The sequence below is a fragment of the Juglans microcarpa x Juglans regia genome, chromosome 5S (genome assembly GCF_004785595.1).
Source record: "Juglans microcarpa x Juglans regia isolate MS1-56 chromosome 5S, Jm3101_v1.0, whole genome shotgun sequence".
Classification (NCBI taxonomy): Eukaryota; Viridiplantae; Streptophyta; class Magnoliopsida; order Fagales; family Juglandaceae; genus Juglans; species Juglans microcarpa x Juglans regia.
The window spans coordinates 10,825,672-10,847,323 of record NC_054603.1 but is presented as its reverse complement, the minus strand read 5'-3'; the positions used below and the strand labels follow the sequence as shown (position 1 = coordinate 10,847,323).

General features: G+C 33.7%; 3 protein-coding genes and 10 non-coding genes across 14 annotated transcripts; all 13 read right to left on the bottom strand.

Annotated features, from left to right (window-relative positions):
• Positions 1–308: 308 nt before the first annotated feature.
• On the bottom strand, positions 309–3,545 carry LOC121267773 (60S ribosomal protein L32-1). Its single transcript, XM_041171828.1, has 4 exons — positions 3,406–3,545; positions 3,133–3,235; positions 683–864; positions 309–600 (listed from the first exon to the last, which is right to left on the bottom strand). The coding sequence occupies exons 2-4, from the start codon at positions 3,220–3,222 to the stop codon at positions 471–473; spliced, it is 402 nt and encodes a 133-aa protein (XP_041027762.1). The 5' UTR covers positions 3,223–3,235; positions 3,406–3,545; the 3' UTR covers positions 309–470.
• LOC121268744 lies at positions 1,224–1,309 on the bottom strand. Its single transcript, XR_005941254.1, has one exon. It is a non-coding gene; the product is annotated as a small nucleolar RNA Z196/R39/R59 family (small nucleolar RNA).
• On the bottom strand, positions 1,419–1,495 carry LOC121268741. The gene has a single exon (XR_005941251.1). It is a non-coding gene; the product is annotated as a small nucleolar RNA Z195/SNORD33/SNORD32 family (small nucleolar RNA).
• On the bottom strand, positions 1,591–1,673 carry LOC121268697. Its single transcript, XR_005941213.1, has one exon. It is a non-coding gene; the product is annotated as a small nucleolar RNA U31b (small nucleolar RNA).
• Positions 2,310–2,386, bottom strand: LOC121268742. The gene has a single exon (XR_005941252.1). It is a non-coding gene; the product is annotated as a small nucleolar RNA Z195/SNORD33/SNORD32 family (small nucleolar RNA).
• LOC121268700 lies at positions 2,489–2,570 on the bottom strand. Its single transcript, XR_005941215.1, has one exon. It is a non-coding gene; the product is annotated as a small nucleolar RNA U31b (small nucleolar RNA).
• LOC121268695 lies at positions 2,918–2,997 on the bottom strand. Its single transcript, XR_005941211.1, has one exon. It is a non-coding gene; the product is annotated as a small nucleolar RNA U31b (small nucleolar RNA).
• A 5,274-nt stretch (positions 3,546–8,819) lies between the features above and the next one.
• Positions 8,820–11,280, bottom strand: LOC121267772 (60S ribosomal protein L32-1). Its single transcript, XM_041171827.1, has 4 exons — positions 11,106–11,280; positions 10,824–10,926; positions 9,218–9,399; positions 8,820–9,136 (listed from the first exon to the last, which is right to left on the bottom strand). The coding sequence occupies exons 2-4, from the start codon at positions 10,911–10,913 to the stop codon at positions 9,007–9,009; spliced, it is 402 nt and encodes a 133-aa protein (XP_041027761.1). The 5' UTR covers positions 10,914–10,926; positions 11,106–11,280; the 3' UTR covers positions 8,820–9,006.
• LOC121268743 lies at positions 9,736–9,821 on the bottom strand. Its single transcript, XR_005941253.1, has one exon. It is a non-coding gene; the product is annotated as a small nucleolar RNA Z196/R39/R59 family (small nucleolar RNA).
• LOC121268740 lies at positions 10,002–10,078 on the bottom strand. The gene has a single exon (XR_005941250.1). It is a non-coding gene; the product is annotated as a small nucleolar RNA Z195/SNORD33/SNORD32 family (small nucleolar RNA).
• On the bottom strand, positions 10,176–10,257 carry LOC121268698. Its single transcript, XR_005941214.1, has one exon. It is a non-coding gene; the product is annotated as a small nucleolar RNA U31b (small nucleolar RNA).
• On the bottom strand, positions 10,607–10,686 carry LOC121268694. The gene has a single exon (XR_005941210.1). It is a non-coding gene; the product is annotated as a small nucleolar RNA U31b (small nucleolar RNA).
• A 1,049-nt stretch (positions 11,281–12,329) lies between the features above and the next one.
• LOC121267962 lies at positions 12,330–20,275 on the bottom strand. 2 transcript variants are annotated; one of them, XM_041172058.1, is made up of 10 exons: positions 20,012–20,273; positions 19,015–19,151; positions 18,792–18,926; positions 18,085–18,195; positions 17,585–17,869; positions 17,133–17,332; positions 15,777–16,074; positions 14,395–14,505; positions 13,997–14,188; positions 12,330–12,752 (listed from the first exon to the last, which is right to left on the bottom strand). In XM_041172058.1, the coding sequence occupies exons 1-10, from the start codon at positions 20,205–20,207 to the stop codon at positions 12,405–12,407; spliced, it is 2,013 nt and encodes a 670-aa protein (XP_041027992.1). In that variant the 5' UTR covers positions 20,208–20,273; the 3' UTR covers positions 12,330–12,404. The 2 variants fall into 2 exon arrangements, with proteins under 2 accessions (XP_041027992.1, XP_041027993.1); XM_041172059.1 differs by lacking the exon at positions 18,085–18,195 and having other exon boundaries at positions 20,012–20,275.
• Positions 20,276–21,652: the final 1,377 nt, after the last annotated feature.

Here is a 21,652-nt window from a genome sequence, read left to right as displayed (position 1 = left end):
AGATATGCTTCTGAATAGTGTGCCCTTGGATCCATGATGCATTCATCTTTTTCCTCCATCCTCCACCCTCCCCACTCACCAACTTTTGACCCGGGAGCCTCTTGGTTTAACTCGATCATTCAATTTCTTCAGCAACTTTTATCAGATTTTGGTATGTGACTGAACGGGAAGGTGAATCAATGTGCTTCATCTCGTTATCTTGACTGAGACCATCTCTATAGGTGAAGAATTTATTCATATATATTGGGAGTGCGTACGATCGATTCATATATTGGTATGCGTTTTAAGGACGATTTTAACACACCAAAGCAACAAAAATAGAATAGATTGGAAAAAATCTTGTCGGTATGAAACACAAATGTGCTAGCATGGATTGAGCAATAAGTATCGACCCACTTGAGGCTCATAATGAAAACCATGTCTAAATACAGACTCTCAAGGCTCACTCCAAAAACACAAGGGTTTCAAACTCATTCATCTTCCTGGCTGCGCAACCTAGCAAGCTTGTTGGTCACAACAACATCAAGCTGGGCGGCTCTCTCCACAATTTCTTTCCTCTTCCTTGTGGAGACATTGTGTGCAATCTCAGCACAATACGTCCTGAAAAAGCGTAAAAACACAAAATAAGCACAATCTCACAAAAACTGAGCAAGTTGCACTGAGGGCTGCAGCTTTCATCTACCTGTTGTGCATCATCAGCAGCTCTAGCTCCTTGACATTGTGCACAACAAATTTTTTGAAGCCATTGGGAAGATAATGACGAGTCTTCTTGTCTGAACCATAACCGACATTGGGCATCAGCGTGCATCCTTTAAACTTTCTTCTCACACGAGAATCAATACCCTTTGGCCTGCGCCAGTTTGTCTGTCAAAGATGCATGCCACCAAAATCATTGATAGAAAGAAGTTTGAATCAAAACCGAATGGAGTTCCACATTGCTTTTAATAATATATCAAAGCAAAAATGTAAACAGGGAAATAGTAACAGGAAGCCAATGAGAAATTTCCCGGGCTCACTGTGTCGCAAGACCTGTAAGTAATTCAATCTATGCCCTGTTAAACGAAATGACCAGCCACAACAATGTATAAAGTCTGGACATCAGATACCATGGGCAAAATAACATTTACTTTCGAACAATCAATTTACCAGATTTATAATAAAATAACAATAAACCTTAGGAATATTTAAAAAAAAAAAAAAAAAAAAAAAAAAAAAAAAAAAAAAGCAATCTCAGCCGAAAGATGGTGATATTTTACATGATCATCACAGGTAAGTCAGAAACGATGAACATTTTGCATCATTGATTGCAGAAATACATTCACAGAACCAGAACAAAAACATTTAGAAAAAATTCAATTCAATACCACACAGTTAACAAATATTCAATTGAAGAAACAAAATGCATCCAAAATATGCAATAGAGATCAGATGGTAGTGCATGTTGTTATTCATCATAAAACTGCAGAAATGATGGTTAGGCATCATCATATCTCGTTGCATAAATTAGGCCTTTATTCCAAAGAAGTTTCGAATAAGGATTAAAAACATATGTAAACAGAACCGAATAAAAAAAAACATACGTTAACAGAGGGATCAGATTATATAATTTAAATCACCAGCCTGCACCAATGGATGCAAGTAAGACTGGGTGTCAAAAAGGTAGCATCACATCCCTTGAGCTTTTCAAGGCCTGTGAAAAGGCTTGACTCTAATAATTTTTTTGACAAGTGTGAACTTTTTTAAACGCCAGACACTAATAATATACGAAATACAGAATCATAAAATAAACATAAACATAAACACAATGGGCTCCGTGAGTTGAAAACGGATTAACCACACAGCATAAAAATAAAGCATGGAACACTGGTGTCAAAACTCATTTCCGAATCCCGGTGATTCCATTTAAAAAAATAATAGCAGGGAAGAAAAAATAAAAGGTTTGTTGGAGATGTAAGAAATAAAAAACGACAGTGATTTTGCATCATTGGTTGCAGAAATACATTCAGCTACGGTTTGAATGGTGAGATGAGATGAGATAACTTTAGATAAAAGTTAAGTAAAATACTGTTAAAATATTATTTTTTAATATTATTATTATTTTAGAATTTGAAAGTTGAATTATTTATTATATTTTATGTGGAAATTGAAGACAGTTGTCATCATGAGATGAGATAAAACATGAGATGAGATAAACTATCCAAACGGGGCCTCACAGAACCAGAACAAAAACATTTTAAAAAAATTAAATTCAAAACTTTACAATTAACAAATATTTGATTGAAGAAACAAAATGCATCCAAAATATGCAATAGAGATCAGATGGTAGTGCATGTTGTTATTCATCATAAAACTGCAGTAATGATGGTTAGGCATCATCATATCTCGTTGCATAAATTAGACCTTTATTCCAAAGAAGTTTCAAATAAGGATTAAAAACATATGTAAACAGAACCGATTAAAATAAAAACAAAAACATATGCAAACAGAGGGATCAGATTATATAATTTAAATCACCAGCCTGCACCAATGGATGCAAGTAAGACTGGGTGTCAAAAGGTAGCATCATATCCCTTGAGCTTTTCAAGGCCTGTGAGAAGGCTGGACTCTAATAATTTTTTTAATAAGCGTGAACTTTAAACTCCAAACTCTAATAATATATGAAAAATAGTATCATAACATAAATATAAACACCATGAGGTCCGTGAGTTGAAAACGGATTCACCACATAGTATAAAAATAAAGCGGGGAACACTAGTGTCAAGACTCATCACCCAATCCCGGTTATTCCATTTAAAAAAAAACAATAGCAGGGAAGAAAAAAATAAAAGGTTTGTTTGAGATGTAAGAAAAAAAAAAAAAAAAGGATACTCGTGCATAGAGTGCAGACAAGATAACATTAATTAAAAAAGGGTTACTAGAATCAGATAAAATGTCCATCACCATCTTGCATCATGAGGTGCAAGTAAGACTGGGGCGACAAAAACTATCATCATTTTCACCCAATACAACATTAATAAAATATATGTACCAAATCAGTCTAAAAAACAGAACCTCGAGGGAGTAAGTTTGAAATGAATGAACAAACAAAAATGCTATAAAGAAGTGACTCTGATATGAGTATTTCTTACATACCTTGACAGAGATCTTGCGGTCGCTCTGCGGCCTCTTAAACTTCTTGACCCGCTTCTTCACGATCTTCTTCGTAAGCAACGGCACCGCCATTTTCTCTTACTTTCTGAAACAAGTATCACGGAGAAAAAACATTTGTTAGCTGGGACTTGAATAAATCGTAATAGATCTGAAACCCTAAACATAAAGAACATCTAAAGTTAGACGTCGAAGAATCGAGACAGCTTAACGTATACAAATGCTGAAGAACTAAGAGAAAATGGGAGAGAGGCTTACAGAGAATAGGCTTTGCTTAGCGGCCGAGCTTAACGTACTGGTGCATTTCTCCAGTATATATAAGCGATGAGGCTGTCGAATTAGGGTTTCAGAATTGGCGTCAGACTTTAGGGGTCTGTTTGGGAATCAGGATAACGGGTTGAACCGGTTCTAGTTGTAGTTTGGAGCTAATCCACGTTCCATTTCAGACGGGTCCAGTGGTCCTCTAACTTGCTCGGTTTGGATAAAAATGACTTGCAACTCATTTCATCTTCACATTACAATTTTTTTAAATTTTAACACAAAATATAATAAATAATTTAATTTTTTCAAATCTTAACAAAATAATAATATTATCAAAAGCATGTGACTTGATTGACATAAACCCTCAACCTCCAAAATAGAAGTCTTGAGTTCGAAACCTCTCTCTCCAAATGTATAAAAAATAATAATAATAATAATATTAAAAAATATTATTCTAATAATATTTTATTCAATTTTCAACTTTCATCTCAACTCATTTCATTTCAACTCATTATCCAAACCTCACTTTAGACGTCAAATGTGTTTGGTTGTTGAACCAAACTCAACTCATTTCAAATTAATTATTGATAAAATTCATTACTTTTTCAACTTCCCATAAAAAAAATTAAACTCTTCTCAATTTGATTCATATATTTTAACCTAAAAATTTAAACTTATCTCAATGGAACTCACAAAATACAATTATTCACAACTCAACTCAACTCATTTCAACATTCAAATGTAACTTTAAGATAGACTTTCTGCTTTTCAAAAAAATAAAAAAAAGATAGACTTTCTGAATTTGTCCTTCATAGCCTCAATCTTGCCTAGACATACAGAAAATAATAATAATAATTGTTGTAAAACTAAAGAAAAGTAACAAGCGGATTGAAAAACCACAATATATAAAATTAGTTCTTCAAGAACTAAATATTATTTCTCTCAACTTCCTTTCTGTTTAGTCTACTACAAATGCTCCTCAAGACACCAATTTATAAGCATAGAGGATACATGATATTAAATGAATACATAAACTTAGGGAATGATAATACATGAATCAAAGAGATATATGAACATGGAAAATAGGGATACATAAATATGGAAGAATTCTAATAGTCATCCATCAAATACGTTCCATGTATTTACAACATTTTCCCTTGGATGATCATACACAAAGAATATGCCTCGTTAAAACCTTACTAAAGAAAACTCAGTGAAAAAAACTTGTGGAGAAAGAAAAGAAGTACATCATTCTAATATGTCTTTGAATGTTTTAAGATTGTCTCATTAAAACCTTACAAATGAAAACCTTATGGGAAAAACCTTAACAAAAGAAAAAGAGCACAATCCAGATGATAATTGACTTCCCCTCATAGGTATGCAAATCTTCTATTGTTCATGATAAAAGATCATTCAGCTGTCGCATTCCAATATTGTGTACCAACTTTTTGAATGTTGCAGTTGGTAAAGTTTTAGTAAATAAGTCTGTCAAATTATCACTTGACTGTATTTTCTTGACATTAATGTCACCACCCTTTTGAAACTCGTGTGCATAAAAGAATTTTGGTGAAATATGTTTGGTCCTATCGTCTTTGATGTAGCCGCTTCTTATTTGTATAATACATACCGCATTATCTTCGTATAATATTGTTGGGACGTCTTTGATTGTGGGTAAACCACACTTTTCTTAAATATGCTGAATTACTGATCTTAACAAAATGCATTCATGACTTGTTTCATGTATTGCAATAATTTCTGAGTAATTGGAAGAAGTAGTTATTATTATTTGTTTGACAGACTTTAATGAAATAGTTGTATCTCCATATGTAAATAGGTATCCTGTTTAATGCTGTTTATGCGGATAAGATGGATAACCTGCATCTGCATACCTAGTTAATTGTATCCTTGATTCTTTTGAATAAAACAATCTCATGTCGATCATACCATGAAGATAACGTAGAACATGTTTGACTCCATTTCAATATTTTCAAGTTGATGCAGAATTATATTTTGCTAGTAAAATGACTGGAAATGTAATATCAGGTCTTGTAGAATTTGCACGATATATTAAGGCACTAATTGCACTAAGATATGGTACTTTAGGATAAAAAATTTCTTCATCTTCCCCTCGAGGACGAAAATGGTCATTTTCAACATCAAGTGATCAAACAACCATTGAAGTGCTCAAATGATGAGCTTTATCATATAAAAGTGCTTCAAGACTTTTCCTGTATATGTAGACTGGTAAACTAAAATTTCATTTGAAAGATATTCAATTTGTAAACCAAGACAAATTTTATTTTTTCCAAAATCATTCATTTCAAATTCATTTTTCAAATAAGTTACAGTTTTCGTGAGCTCTTCTGGAGTCCCAACGAGATTTAAATCATCCACATATATTACAATAATTGTGAATCTAGACTCTAACTTCTTAATAAAAACACATGGACAAATTGGATTATTCCCAAATATTTTTTTCAATAAATATTCGCTAAGACGATTGTACTATATGCGTCCGGTTTACTTTAAACCATGTAATGATTTTTATAACTTGATAGAATAAATATTTCTGGATTTTGAATTATATGCTCCAGGCTGTTTATATCATTCAGGGATTTTCATGTATATATCATTATCTAGTGATCCATATGAATATGCGGTAACCACATCCATTAAATACATATCCAAACTTTCTATTACTACCAAACTAATCAAAAATTTAAATGTAATTGAATCCATTACAAGAGAATATATTTTTTGAAAATCAATATCAGGTTTCTACAAAAAACCTTGTGCAATAAGTCGTGCTTTATATCTCACGATTTTATTTTTCTAATTACGTTTTCTTATAAATATTCGCTTATATTCAACAGGTGTAACACCTTTAAGTGTTTGGACTACAAGTCCAAATATTTTACGTTTTGCAAGTGAATTCAATTCTGCATTAATTGTATTTTTCAATTTTGACCAATCATTTCTACGTCGACATTCTGTGACAGTTTGTGGTTCAATTTCATCATTGCTTCTAATAATGTCAATCGCAACTTTAAATAAAAATATATTGTCGATAATGATTTTATTTATATCTCATAATTCACATGTACTTACATAATTTATTGAGATCTTGTTATTTTCAGGTACCTATTCCTATTCAGGAGATTTCTCTTTAGGGAATTCTTTTTTAGGAAAATTTGGTATTGAAAATTTAGATGGATCAATTGATTTTATTGCTTGTTTTGTGAGGATGGTTTATTTAAGAATACAAATTTCTTTTACTTTTCTCTTTCAATACCTACCTTGGTTTCACTCGCCCTGCATAGGGGTCAATATATAAGGAATTTTTTTTTTTTTTTTTTTCATTTCATCCATTCTCTCTTCTCTCCCAATCCCTCTCGCTATCCAACTCTCAATCTCCTTCATCGTCGACCCCAACCCTGCAGCATGTCTTATTCTCCTCCTCCTCATCCACTTTTTCTTTTTCAAAGTAATGGGTTTAAGCAAAAAAAACCACGACCACGGATGCATGTAAATTTGCAAAGAGATCCACGACCGAGTTGAAAAAATCTTTGTGGCATTCTTTATGTGGGTTTGGAGAAAACTGCCCTTTACTTACTGTATGTGCAATAGCTTTTGCACTTCTAATAGCATTCCCAATGAATGATGTAAAATACCGTTATCTGTAAAATATGAAGAAACTTGTTAAAAAAGGAGCTACAATGGATGTTGTATTTCATCTTCATTTTCCCTTTTACTACAATGATCCCGCTACATCTAAAAGACACTGTTCATACATGTAAAACATTTTTAATTCGTTTCTCTTTCCTGTGAATGCTTATTTCCCCACTGCTGAACTTTCGCATAATTTCATTTAGCCCCTGTTGTTTGTTTGGCGCAAGCTTTTCCTTTGCGTTGCCTTTGCGCCTGTAGAGCAAAGTTCATTACTGATCTTTGTTGATCCTCGATTCGAGCTGCATCAATTCCGACTAAAAGCTTTCTCTTTATGGTTTCTATTTGCTGTTCTTTCTTGGCAAGAAGCCTTGAAACATTGAGAAAAGTTTAGGACATCAGGACCTCGGGATTTCGTGGAGAAATAAAATCAGAGTTTGCTCTTTTTGGGTGTCAAATGTGTGCTTTAGTTTCTTTCTCTCGTCTTTTTTGTCCTTGGGTTTTGTGATTAGAATAAATTGGTATACATTTGCTTTGTGATTCTTACTTAGGCTTTGTTCGTTTGCGAAAGTCTTAGAAGATTTCAATTGGGTGGAGAAAAAAAAAAGACATTAGTATTCTTTTTACTAACACTATTTTTCAGTGTCCATTATCATTAATGATTTTTGGTTTGATATCACTTTTCAGGTAAAGAAGATAATGAAAATGGGAAGATATTGTAAATATTAAAAGATATGAGAACATTGTAAAGTAGTTAGAGAAAAGATTTAAAATAATAAAAAAAAAATATTTAAATGATATAGATGAAAAATAGATAAACAATATATAATATATTGTAAAAGTCAATATATAAAATAAAAAAAGTAGATTTTAGCGATGTATTTTAAAGAATAAAATAGAAAAACCATTGAGAATGCTCTAATCCATGCTCTTGTCCCCTAATGATTGCAATGTAAGACTTGCTGGATGGTGTTTTCCCTTATAATATTGTACAAACTGGGCATCTTACATAAAAAAAATCTATGTCTAGAGCTATGGTGTTTTCCTTTATGAACTCATCACTGGCAGGCGCCCTTTTGATCGAAACCGCCCCAAGAACGAGCAAAAAATGTTGGACTAAGTCAGGCCACACCTATCTAATATGAAAAAATTTGAGCTGATTTTGGACCCCAAACTCGAAGGAAAGTATTTGCTCAAGTCTGATTTTTAGGCCCTCTCCGTCCCACCCAGCTTACAAGGCACAAGATGCCCAGTTTGTACAATATTATGATTGTTAAAAAAAAAAAAAATTACAACCCGAGTTCTAGATTTACAACCCGGGTTCATCCAGGTTCCGGCCTGGGTCTGACCTGGGCTTGAAACTCAAGTTCCAATCCGGGTATACCCGGGGTTCCTAGGCCAGAACCTAGATGAACAGTCTTAAGCCTCCTCCCCCTCCGGCAAAAATCAGATCTGGAGGCCTTGTTGAAGTCCACTGCACACCTCCCTTACTGTTTGTTCCACGATCGATTATCTAAGTAAATAGTTAAAAACATTTAAGTTCAAAAACAAAATTACCATACTAGCAGCAATCAGCATCCTCAACATTTTCTTTCTGTACTTGGAAATTTCTATTCAATCTTAATTTCATGGAGGAAAATTTGAGCTCCAACACAACAAAACAGAAGGTAACAATGATATACTTCCACGGAAACACGAAAACATATAAACTAGTAGATTTTCAAACAAAACAAAGCACCAAAAGCTGAATAGATAACGTAAAAATCTCATTAGTATTGAAATGAAAGTGTGTGCTAGCAGCCTAGCATGGCATGAACTAGAAAGAATCAACCCACATTAGGCCCATAATGAAAACCATGTCTAACTTCTAAGTACATACTGCTAAAAGCTCACTACAAAAACATATCAAGCAAGACATTAAGAGTTTCAAACTCATTCATCTTCCTGGCTGCGCAGCCTGGCAAGCTTGTTGGTCACAACAACATCAAGTTGGGCGGCTCTTTCCACAATCTCTTTCCTCTTCCTTGTGGATACATTGTGTGCAATCTCAGCACAATACGTCCTGGAGCATAAAAACACAAAAAATAAGCACAAACTCACAAAAACTGAGCAAGTTGCACTGAGGGCTGCAGCTTTCATCTACCTGTTGTGCATCATCAGCAGCTCTAGCTCCTTGACATTGTGCACAACAAATTTCTTGAAGCCATTGGGTAGATAATGACGAGTCTTCTTGTCTGAACCATAGCCGACATTGGGCATCAGTGTGCATCCTTTAAACTTTCTTCTCACGCGAGAATCAATACCCTTTGGCCTGCGCCAGTTTGTCTGTCAAAGATGCATGCCACCAAAATCATTGATAGAAAGAAGTTTGAATCAAAACTGAACGGAGCTCTACTTTGTTTTTAATAATATCAAAACAAAAATATAAACAGGGAAATAGTAACAAGAAGCCAATGAGAAATTTCCCGGGCTCACTGTGTCGCAAGACCTGTAAGTAATTCAATCTACGCCCCTTTAAACGAAATGACCAGCCACAACAATGTATAAAGTCTGGACATCAGATACCATGGGCAAAATAACAATTGCTTTACTTTGGAACAATCAATTTACCAGATTTATAATAAAATAACAATAAACCATAGGATTATTAATAAAAAAAACTGCAATCTCAGCCGAAAGATGGTGATATTTTACATGATCATCACAGATAGGTCAGAAACAATGAAAATTTTGCATCATTGATTGCAGAAATACATTCACAGAACCAGAACAAAAATATTTTAAAAAAATCAATTGATTCAATTCAATACTTCACAATAACCACAGAACCAGAACAAAAATATTTTAAAAAAATCAATTGATTCAATTCAATACTTCACAATAACAAATATTCAATTGAAGAAACAAAATGCATCCAAAATATGCAATAGAGATCAGATGGTAGTGCATGTTGTTATTCATCATAAAACTGCAGAAATGATGGTTAGGCATCATCATATCTCGTTGCATAAATTAGACCTTTATTCCAAAGAAGTTTCAAATAAGGATTAAAAACATATGTAAACAGAACCGATAAAAAAAAAAAACATATGTAAACAGAGGGATCAGATTATATAATTTAAATCACCAGCCTGCACCAATGGATGCAAGTAAGACTGGGTGTCAAAAGGTAGCATCATATCCCTTGAGCTTTTCAAGGCCTGTGAGAAGGCTTGACTCTAATAATTTTTTTGATAAGCGTGAACTTTAAACGCCAAACTCTAATAATATATGAAAAACAGTATCATAACATAAACATAAACACCATGGGGTCCGTGAGTTGAAAACGGATTCAACACATAGCATAAAAATAAAGCATGGAACACTGGTGTCAAAACTCATCACCGAATCCCGGTGATTCCATTTAAAAAAAACAATAGCAGGGAAGAAAAAAATAAAAGGTTTGTCTGAGATGTAAGAAAAATATAAAAGGATACTTGTGCATATTGCCATATAGTGCAGGCAAGATAACATTAATTAAAAAGGGTTACTAGAATCAGATAAAACGTCCATCACCATCTTGCATCATGAGATGCAAGTAAGACTGGGGCGACAAAAACTATCATCATTTTCACCCAATACACCCCTAATCAAATAGTTATACGTACTCAATCTAAAGAAGGAAAAACTCCCTAGGAATAATTTGGACATGACCCAGCAAAAACAATAGCAATAAAGAAGGGACTTTGATCTGAGTATTTCGCACCTACCTTGACAGAGATCTTGCGGTCGCTCTGGGGCCTCTTAAACTTCTTGACCCGCTTCTTCACGATCTTCTTCGTCAGCAACGGCACCGCCATTTTCTCTTACCTTCTGAGACAATTACGAACACGGAAAAAGATTCGTTAGCTCAGAATTGAACAAATCGGAATAATAGATTCGAAACTCCATACACAAAAGATAAAAAAATCTTCCACGCTGAAGAATCGAAACAGGTTAACGTAAACAGACGCTGTAATACTATACTAAGAGAGGGTGGGAAAGGGGATTACAGAGAAGCAGGGTTTGCTTAGCCGCCGAGCTGACGGTACTGATGAAGCTTTTCTCCAGTATATATAAGCGACGGGCTATCGGATTAGGGTTTTTGGAGCTGGCGAATTTGGCATCAGATTTTACGGGTCTGTTTGGGAATCAGGATAGCCAGCTCTAGACGTAGTTTGGAGCTTATTCGTGCTTCGTATTTGGACCGTAAAGTAGTCTATTTTTTAGTAGTATTATATATAATCGTAAAATACGTAAACGTATTATAATCATTTTAAAAAAAAAAGTTGAATTTTATGGATGAGATGAATTATTATATACAAAGTTGGATTTTATCTCTCATATGGATGATGTTCATTACGGGTCTCCCTTGACCATGATATACATTACTTATGCAAGGGGAGGGGACAACTATTTTCTTTTCTTTTCTTTTTCGATTATATATTTTATAAGTGGGAAATTACTTATCAAACATCATTTTGTTACACTCATCTTATCACAAAATTCATATCATTAAAATTATTTATACAAGTAATAATTTTTAATGACGTGACATCTTACGATAAGATGAAGGTTTCGCGTATTAATACTTCTAAATTTAAGAATTAATACATGTTATCCTATGTGTGAGACTTCGAAAATAATAGAAAGATTAATATCTTTTCTATTCCTTAATAAAGACTTTCGTCATTCTAAATCAAATGCTTATAATTACTCATCCAATTCGTCAGACTTAAGTTGTGTTTGAATATCATTAATTTTCATTTATTTTTTACTATTATTCAATATTTTATCATTACTTTTTATTACTATTTACAGATCGTCTGAGATCACCTCACTACCTAAACGTAGACCTTAAATTACTTGCATCAAGAGTGTTTGGCTTACATCCAGTTAAAAAACATAAAACCATTGCATAATTTACATTCAATGTTGGGTGTCCAGATTGAATGCCACAAAGGATTAGGAGTTCCTGATGTTCTGTTCTACTTTTTTTTTTTTTCTTTTTTTTTTTTTTTTCCCATTACCCATTTTGGGTTCCAACTTCTTAGTTGAGGACATTACTAATTTGAACATCAATCTTTCAGGAAAATGGTGAACATTTACCACAAGAATGATGGAAAAGCTACAAGATTTACCGCATTAGAACAGTCATGTTGTTTTCCTCGCTACTGATTTATTATGAACAGAATCAATTTATCTAAAACCAAAACACGTTTAACTCAATTGTTTTTCCAAAGATATCAGAGCTTGCATTTGCGTTTCCTAATGGAAGTGATAAAAGCTTGTACATGTAATCGATAATTATATTACTCTGTGACCTGCATTACACAAACCTTGTCAAAAGAACAGGCATTTAGGGAACTGTAAATTGAAGAGCAAAGCTCATATGAGTTAGGAGATGAGGGGACAACATCAACCCACTCTTTGTCAACCTTCTCAACATGTGAATTTGGCTTTGGCATCGCAAAGAACTGGAGCTTATCAATCCGTCTTGTTAACTTCTCCATAAAGTTGACCGAGAAAATCATGTCAAAACTTTCCTCAAAATCTTCTACATCTCTTGGTATTTGGATCCCAAGATCTGCTCCACGCGAACTAAGAAACCCAAGGAGAAGCGTGTTCACGCCAAGGTTTCTTTGATTGGTGCTGCATACCTGCAGCAACATAAAGCATCGAGGAATAAATCGATGGAACGAACATGTGGTTAAGGGAAGACGGCCGTTCACTTTCATAAAACTTTTCATCTCATCTCATCTCATCTAATCATTACAATTTTTTTAAATTCCCACACAAAATAAAATAAACAATTAAACTTTTTCAAATCTCAAAACAAAAATAATATTAAAAAAATATATTCTAACAATATTTTATTCAACTTTTAACTTTAACTTTTATCTCAACTCATCTTATTTCACTCATCTACGAAAACAAACGAGGCTTAACTGTAGCCTAACGTAGACATGTGAGTTCACACCACGTTGAAGAAACATTGTATGATATGCATCTACGCCATGAATTTCAGATTATGGCAACATGTAGAGCAGGACATTCTAATTAAGGCTGATTTGAATAATGAGATGAGATGAGATAATTTTAGATAAAAATTGAAAATTGAATATATTATTATTACAATATTATTTTTTAATATTATTATTATTGTTTAGAGATTTGAAAATGCTGAATTGTTTATTATATTTTGTATGAAAATTTGAAAAAATTGTAACATTGAAATAAGATGAGATGAAACACTCTCACAAGCCCTTAGTGAATTGATATCCCCACAGCACAAAGTTCCACATTAATTTCCAGTTCATAACGCCAGTCACCAGCCAACATGACCGAAGTTATAGAGTTGACAAGAAAAAAACCAATTATTTCATCAGAGTGACAAGATTATTTTCTCAACTGTTCAAATATTTCCTAATTAGACGAACAATAATGTGCACAGTAGTTTCAAACAACCACATGGGTTTATAATGGATCACACTCATGCCTGTTTCATTATAGGGCGAGACATCATTTCAAATGGTGCATATTCTTCTCAAGAATCATTTTGTGTTGCATTAGTGACCTATAAAGCCCTACACTTCACTGCAACTTAAAAGCAAAGTTAGAGGCATATGTGACTCTTTTTAAATCTAAATTATTTCTACGTATGTTTCAGCAACCGATGGGGAAAGGACAGGAAAGAAAAAAGGTTACTCCATAAAAAGCAACCTGTAGAAACTGTCACTCTACGACAACTACCCTCTTCAGCTACTCAAATGAAGGTGGGAATTAGTCTTAGAGCCCCTCAAGCACAATCCCCTAGAGACCTTAACAACAGACTAGGCTTGGACCTTCAACACTTTCAGATTGATCACAACTTAAATTCTGAACAATATAATAAATGTCTGACCTCGATGTATTCCACACCAATTTTGCTAAGATTATCTGGAATGCTGTGTGATGAAAGCAAGCTAATAACACCACCAGAACCAACAGGTGATTGGAGTATTTCCCATGGAGATTTCATCAATATCTTATGCCTGTTCTGTTCTTCCAGTGAACTGCTAACAATTGGTAGCTTCTCTTCTTCCAGATACCAGACCTATGAGGAGGATTAAAATATATGAGAGAAAAGTAAGCAGCAAAAGATAATGATGGAAACTGCTAATATTCTGCCACGATTATAAGACAATTCAAATTTCCTATGTCAACACAAAAATGATACTTCTACAATTGAGTTCACTCCTAACCAGCACATCTCAAATTATTATGAAGAGGTATTCTTAATGTGATGGTGTAAATGCTGACCTTTTGGGGCTCAAAGCCAAAACAATCATTATCTGAGAACAGCCTTCTTAAAGATTCAATTCCACGGGCTGAGGAAATAAAAATCACAGGCACGGATGCACGTTCTTCTATCTGCAAAGGGCACCGATCATCAGTGCCAGCAATCAGTTTTATTTGCAGATTAGCCCATTTAAAATAGCTTTTGCCACCCATCCCCCCCACCCAAAAAAAAATTAACAGCCTTCCGATTATTTAATCGATATGGTGAAAATTGCACCTCTTATTCAGAAGCATAAGGTTAAAATTTTAAACTGGAGAACAAAAGCAAACCATCTACACATCATAACACAAGTCCCCCATCACATGCAATAAAGAACAAAACAGATAGGACCTAAAGTGATCACGAATTGGTAGCAAACTCTATAATGAGAAGTATCACATGCAGGGACAAAGTCAAGTATTATAAGTTTGGAGGGGCCAAATACTTTTAGGTAATAAATAGTTGAATTGAAAATTCGTAGGAACACATTTAACAAATTGATAAAAAAAAAAAAAAAAAAAAAAAAGAAGAAGAAGAAGTAAAAAGTAAGAAAATACATAAATTTCAAATTTGCATTCATCCATGAATACCAGTAATTTTATATCTAAGCTTTTCATATCTTGCAATTAAGAGAAGATGTTGAATTATGGAAACGATCTATACAGGAATTATAATTTTTTTTTTGTATATATGTAAACCATAAACTAAGTTTTGTATTTTACTGAATAATTTATAGCAGTAACGTCATATATTTAATAGTTTTCAAGTAGCGCAATTGTATACTGTGTAGCCAGCTAGTTATATAATTGAATGTGGGGGTTTTTTGTTAAATACGTTTCACCCAGATAATTAAAAACTTTAAAAGATAAATAATTTAGTGTATATATTATATTCGAATTAGTTTCTTGAAATAAAACAGGAAAACAAAATGTAGTTACCACAAAATTTTAAATGAGACCAAATTCTAATTTGATGATATATAAGAAAGATCTATTAAAATATTATTGACAATTTGCAAGGCACCCCTTAAAACTGGCCATCCATTTAAGAGCATTGGCCAGTGCCAATTATGGATTGTGGACAAGAACAAGCATAAGAGTATCAAAAACTAAGGGAGGTATACAAATTAGACAAGATTATAATATATATATGCATTATTTGTTTTTAATTTTCTATTCATAAAAAAATATATGCATTTTATTTTTGGTCCGAGCCTTGGGGGGGCCAAGGCCCCCCCTTGGCCTTGTCCCCGATCACATGAATCATAGATAGTTCATTAAAGACCACATCAATTATAGATTATTCAATTTGCAAAATTTGACTAAGAATAACTCTAACAAGTGAAATCTAAAATGAGTATCACCTCTACAAATCTCTGATCATCACAAAGAGATTTCTGGAGGAGGGAACATGGTGACGTCTCGTTGCTTAAAGAGTCAACAAGATCATGGTCACTGCTGCATGCTTGTTCCTCACTTTCATTCACAACTAAAACAATGGCCAATTTCCCTTTAGACATGAGATGGAGGCCCCTTTCTTGAAAAGCCCAATTCGCACCCAGCTTCTCTTTACTTGCAGAAGAAGTGAGGCACTCCTCTGATATTTTCAGAGTACTTGTTTTCTTGGTTTCTGAGGATCTGACCAACTCAGCTACATTCCATCTGGTTCAAAAAGTCAGGTAAAAGTAATAGGTTCAACACTACTGGCGAAGTCAGACAAAGGAGACACTCCTGGTCCCACAAATTGTAATGGACAAGCAGAAATATGTACAATTTTCAAATAAGAATACATAAACAACAGAATCAACCATGTGTACAAAACAGAGGATGAATGTAATGCCCCAAGGGAAGGCCAAAGCCACATCTAGGTCATACTCCAAAAGGACTAGTCAATGATACCATTGGAGACCCATTGGATTCATTATAAAGAGCAGGAACTTCTCCCTCCCAATCAATGTGCGATCACCACCTACACTCATCACTCAATATGGGGTACCACAATGAACTAGCAGAAATATGTACAATTTTCAAATAAGTATACATAAACGACAGAATCAACCATCACAAAAGAGAGGATGAATGTGGATGCCCCAAGGGAAGGCCTAAGCTATATTTGGGCCGTACTCCAAAAGGACTAGTCAATGGTACAACTTGAGCCCCACTGAAATCATTATAAAGAGCAATAATTACTCCCTCCCAAATAATGTTGGATCCTATACACCACCTACACTCATCACTCAATATGGGGTATCAAAATGAACTAGCATAAACATGTATTATTTTCAAATAAGAAAACATAAACAACAGAATCAACCAAGTGTACAAAAGAGAGGATGAACTAGCAGAAATATGCATACTTCTCAAATGAGAATACAGAAACAACAGAATCAACCATGTATACAAAAGAGGGATGAACTAGCAGAAATATGTGTTATTTTCAAATAAGATACAGAAACAACAGAATCAACCATGTGTACAAGAGAGGATAACTGGCTCTATTCAATCAAAAGCATCATATTGGTAACAGATTATCAACTAGACCCATAAAAACATTGCTCAGTTTGAGAACGATTACCATGATGTCAGTGCCTCATACAACAACCTAATTCCTATACATTCCCAAAACGTATCAAATTTGAAAGATATTCTATATCCTTCAAAACTCCTAAACAAATCTAATGATCTAGTAACAAATTGTAGTTAGTTCCTATTAACTTCACCTCTTGGAAGGTATCTCAATATTTTGCAACGCATGTTGAAGCAACTTGGAATTCACACCAACAATTTGATCAGCAAGCAACCTCCCTTGGGCTTTCTCCCCAGATCTAAAGCCATGAAATACATGTTGTTGCTCCATTTCACATAGTTTCTTTTTTGCTGCTATGAGGCGCTTTTGGAACTTTTTCCTCTCCTTCCATTCCTGAATTGCATCAGAACATGAGTATAATTAACTCTAAAAACACAATATGTGAAAATATGAGGGGGGGAAAAAAATATATATATATATATATATATAATAGTCTAAATTGAATAGCACTATAGTGACCTCCATTGTAAAAATTCTAGAAGGCATATCTATAGTTCCCATTTTTTTTATAAGAGATTTTTATTAATGAGTATCAACTAACTACTTTAATTAACAAATAGTATAGTACAAATGAGTATGCCTCACAAGCTGCCGCCTTTCTTTCTTCGACCTCTCATCAAAGCGCAAATTTAACTCAAGGAGTCCCTTTGGAGGCGTAATCTGGATTTCTCTTCTATTCATATCAACATGTGGAACAATTGCTTCAACAAATGGTACCCACACAAGGTGATCAGACACCACCGTTTCTGTTGGCCTTGGCTTTCCGGTTTTATCCAGTATATTTAATGATGAATCAAGCTTGACATGTAAAAGATCACTTGCCCCATTGTTGTAAACATTAGCAACAGTTCCCACAAATTCACCAGTTTCCTGAAAGGAGAAGTACAATTGATGCTTGAAAAAATTCATAACTTCCCAAAAGATGACCAAAAAAAGGCAAGACACACCAACAAACAAGAGAAAAAAAAAAAAGGAGCTGAAGCATAGAAGAGTAAACAATATGGCAAAAAATAGAACCGCCCGACTACAAACAAAGTTTTTGACCCATAGGAATCTATCATTATATCACCATAATAATCACAAACCTTAAGGATAACTCTGACGCCAACAAGATCACGAGTATAATATTCGCCTTCGTCCAATTCCGGCCTATCATCTTCCCTCACCAGTAAAGTTGACCCAACAAGCTGCTTAGCCTGAACACATTTCAATTTTTTTTTTTTTTAAAAAAAAAAGGAAAGAACAATAGGTGTGCTTTTTATATGATAAAACATGTAATTACTACAGAACAAACATTCTAATTTTCCATCAGAAAGGGAAGAGCTATGGTTATCATGGTTCACCTTTCTGATGGTATGGCTCAACTAAAGAACAATACAAAAGTTAATGATTGAAAAGGATTCAGTAATTCTGAGAATACACTAATAATTGAAGTAGCCTTTTCTTTTTCCTTTTTCTCTTTCCACAATTACCATCATAGATTTATCATTCCTGAAAGCAAACAAGTTGGTTGATGAAGAAATGCATAAAGGGAAGACTACAAAGAAAACTCAACCATCAAGCATGTTCTGAGAAGAACGCTCAAACTTGTATTCCTTCTCCTTCCCAAACACATGACAAAATTTCATCAAGAGACATCCATGAAAAAGACACAAGCAACATTTAAAAAGGTCGTCCAGCTACTTTTTATACATACTCAATAAAAAAAGAAGCAGATGCACGGAGAGAGTAATCTAAAAGATAAATTAAGACACAAGCAACATTTAAAAAAAGATACTATGGTAAAGCTCACTTGATCAACTGTGTCAATCCCACTGAATCTAAGTATCCAACTCTTCTGACCAGGGTGTCCTCTTCCCTCTACCAGTTCCACTTCTTGAATTGTTTCTCGACCCAAAACTTGTTGCTTCAACCATCTTCTACCAGGCTAAGATTAAAACAATAATTAGTCCCTATGTAGTAAAGAGTCCTCAACAAATGGTGTTAACGTCATAAGTTTCTGAAGCAATTTATACCTCAGAAAATCGCAATTCTGGAAAATCAGTGCTTGTTTTTACCCGAATCTCTCCTTGAAGTCCATGAACACTAGATATGTACCCAATATCAATAAATCCCAATTCAGTCTTAGAGGTTTCAACTGCCTCTTGAGTAGCTGAAGGGGCAAACAGAAAATAAAAAAGAACCCATTATACGATGAATATCAAACACATCAGGGAATTATAATGTTGATCAAACAAGTTTTTAGCATTTCAAGCCTATTTTTTTTTTTTTTATCTGATAGCTAATCAATAAGTCTTCTTTATAAGAAGAGAAGGCATAGCCCAAGTAAAGCATTTCAAGCCTAATTGCACATAATAACATGATCGCGCTAAAATTACATTCGGAAAAAAATGGCTCAATGATATTTTCAAAAAGGTTACATATGCAAGATGACCACATTATACATCAAATTTACTCATTTGAACAATCCCTTGAGAGTCGAGATGCTCAAGTGAAATACACCGAATTCACAAAATCAACACATACAAAATTGGTGCAGTCATAGAACGATTCTTCTCTGCCGTCTACACAGTCATGCAATTAGCAAAAATCATAAAAAATTTAAATTTAATAATTCTAGAAATCCATGACATGGATAACAGTACATAAAACATATTTTTTGAATTTTGATAGAATCGTGAACAATCCGGGCACAAACTACTTGTTCGACTAAACTCATGCCAGAGCCAATTCACAAAAAATTATGCGTGCCATCATATACAAAACTATTTAGTCCAAAACAAATGCAGTAAAAAAAAAGCAGTACCGAATTAGTATAAAACTTCGACAATTTGTGGGTTTATTTTTGTCTACTCTCTATGTGTAAGCAGCACTTCTCTTCTAAAGCTCACAATTCACTAATCTCCCGAGTTTCCAGGCAACACAAACGAAACAAAGACGTAAACCCACCGCACAAAAGACAACAACAAGACAAAAAGAAAAGAGAAATTGTTCAAAAGAAATTGAATTTACCGGTGCTATGCAGAGTAGGGAGAGCAAGTCTGAAATTTTGCAGACGGTTCAAGGGAAATCGAAACGAGTAGGAAGCTGTGGACGTTGTGGGGGTTCGGTTACGAATTGGGGCTCCGATTAGATGACGGCTCGGAAGAGTGGTGGGAAACGAAGGAAGTGAGTTTGAAGCACAGAGAGGTGAAGCTCTCAGAATCATTTTGCTTGGCTCACTGATATTCAGTGGTCATCACCAGGGAAGAGTAGCGGCTATATTTGATTCTAATTTCTAAAGAAGAAAAAAAAAAAAAAAAAAGTACTACCTGTACTAGTACTGAGAAGAGTTATCCGGTGATATTTTTTCTATTTTTCAGATTGATATCCGGTGATTTTTGGAAAAAAAATAATATTTCAAATTTTAGATTGCCAGAAAAAACATTTGAGAAGAAATGATAGGCACAGTCATGAGTATGCAAGTATCGTATAATTACTTTAAAAAAAATGAATAAATATAAGACTTACATGAAAAAATAATAATTTTTTAATAGTAGATTTCATTATTTTTCAAAACGACTGCATAATATTTGCGTACTCCACAACTATATATAATATTATTCAAAATATTTAACCAAACTATTTATATTATTATCAGATATATACACACACATACTAGTTGAGGTGTTATGTGCAAGGCACACATGCCCTTGCATAGAGCACTGATTAGAAGGAAAAAAGTTAGGCATATGTGAAATGAATTTTGGTATGGAATGTGATTAGTAGAAAAAAAATAATTTGTGGACATTTCTATATTGTTTTAAGTTTGCAAATAGGTTTTTAATATTTCAAGTATAAAATGTGACATAAATGATTTTTAGATTTTAGTGAAGGAATCCTAAAACTTGAGCTTTTGTAAAAGTCCTACTCTCTTATTTACCTCTTATTTTCTAGAAGGGTAAAAACTCTAAATATGCGAAAAGAAAGGAGGCACAAAATTTGGAAGGAAAAATGGTTAAGAAATTGTTGTTCATGCATTTGAGAAAAAAAAAAATGTGAATGAAGTGCATTTTAATGACTCTGTAATTAAAAAAAATGTTTAAGAAATTTAAAAACATGTGTGAAAAAAATACAAAAAATAAATAAAAAATGTTTACATACAGATGGCAGAAGTGTTGATGGATTTCATCTGTGGCTGTAGCATGGCCAAAAGCCGAAAATTTGTTTCATTGGAAGACATGTTTGCATTCTACCAATTTTTTTCTTTTTAAAAAAAGAAAATGATACTATGCATTTTCACATATAATATTTTTAGTATATGTGAGAATAATAGGTGCCATTTAAATTAGAGAAAATATGTGAAAAGATTTTTTTTATTAAAAAAAAAAAAAAAAAAAAAAAAAAAAAAAAAAAAACCTAGGCCTAACTCGTATGGAATCCCTTAGTCCAATAGCTCTTAGATATTGTTTGCACATAAGGGAATTTGAACCTTAAACCTAGGAGGAGCATACCCCCAGCCCAAGACTTTTATCACTTGAGCCAATCTCTAAGGGTTCAAAGGCAAATTTCATGTACTTTAAATAAAAATTATCTTCTTTATCTTAGATTTTATCATTTTATATATACTAATTGGCTCTATCTTAAATCACTTGAACCTCTACCTCCACATTA

Excerpts from the sequence above, each read along its gene's own strand:
- LOC121267962 (XM_041172058.1), bottom strand. The coding sequence starts at position 20,207 with ATGATTCTGAGAGCTTCACCTCTCTGTGCTTCAAACTCACTTCCTTCG. Across the intron at positions 17,870-18,084 it reads GCGTCAGAGTTATCCTTAAG|GAAACTGGTGAATTTGTGGG; the intron begins GTTTGTGATTAT and ends TTCTCCTTTCAG. Across the intron at positions 17,333-17,584 it reads AGAAAGAAAGGCGGCAGCTT|GAATGGAAGGAGAGGAAAAA; the intron begins GTGAGGCATACT and ends GATGCAATTCAG.
- LOC121267772 (XM_041171827.1), bottom strand. The coding sequence starts at position 10,913 with ATGGCGGTGCCGTTGCTGACGAAGAAGATCGTGAAGAAGCGGGTCAAG. Across the intron at positions 9,400-10,823 it reads ACCGCAAGATCTCTGTCAAG|ACAAACTGGCGCAGGCCAAA; the intron begins GTAGGTGCGAAA and ends CATCTTTGACAG. Across the intron at positions 9,137-9,217 it reads CTGCTGATGATGCACAACAG|GACGTATTGTGCTGAGATTG; the intron begins GTAGATGAAAGC and ends TTTATGCTCCAG.
- LOC121267773 (XM_041171828.1), bottom strand. The coding sequence starts at position 3,222 with ATGGCGGTGCCGTTGCTTACGAAGAAGATCGTGAAGAAGCGGGTCAAG. Across the intron at positions 865-3,132 it reads ACCGCAAGATCTCTGTCAAG|ACAAACTGGCGCAGGCCAAA; the intron begins GTATGTAAGAAA and ends CATCTTTGACAG. Across the intron at positions 601-682 it reads CTGCTGATGATGCACAACAG|GACGTATTGTGCTGAGATTG; the intron begins GTAGATGAAAGC and ends ACGCTTTTTCAG.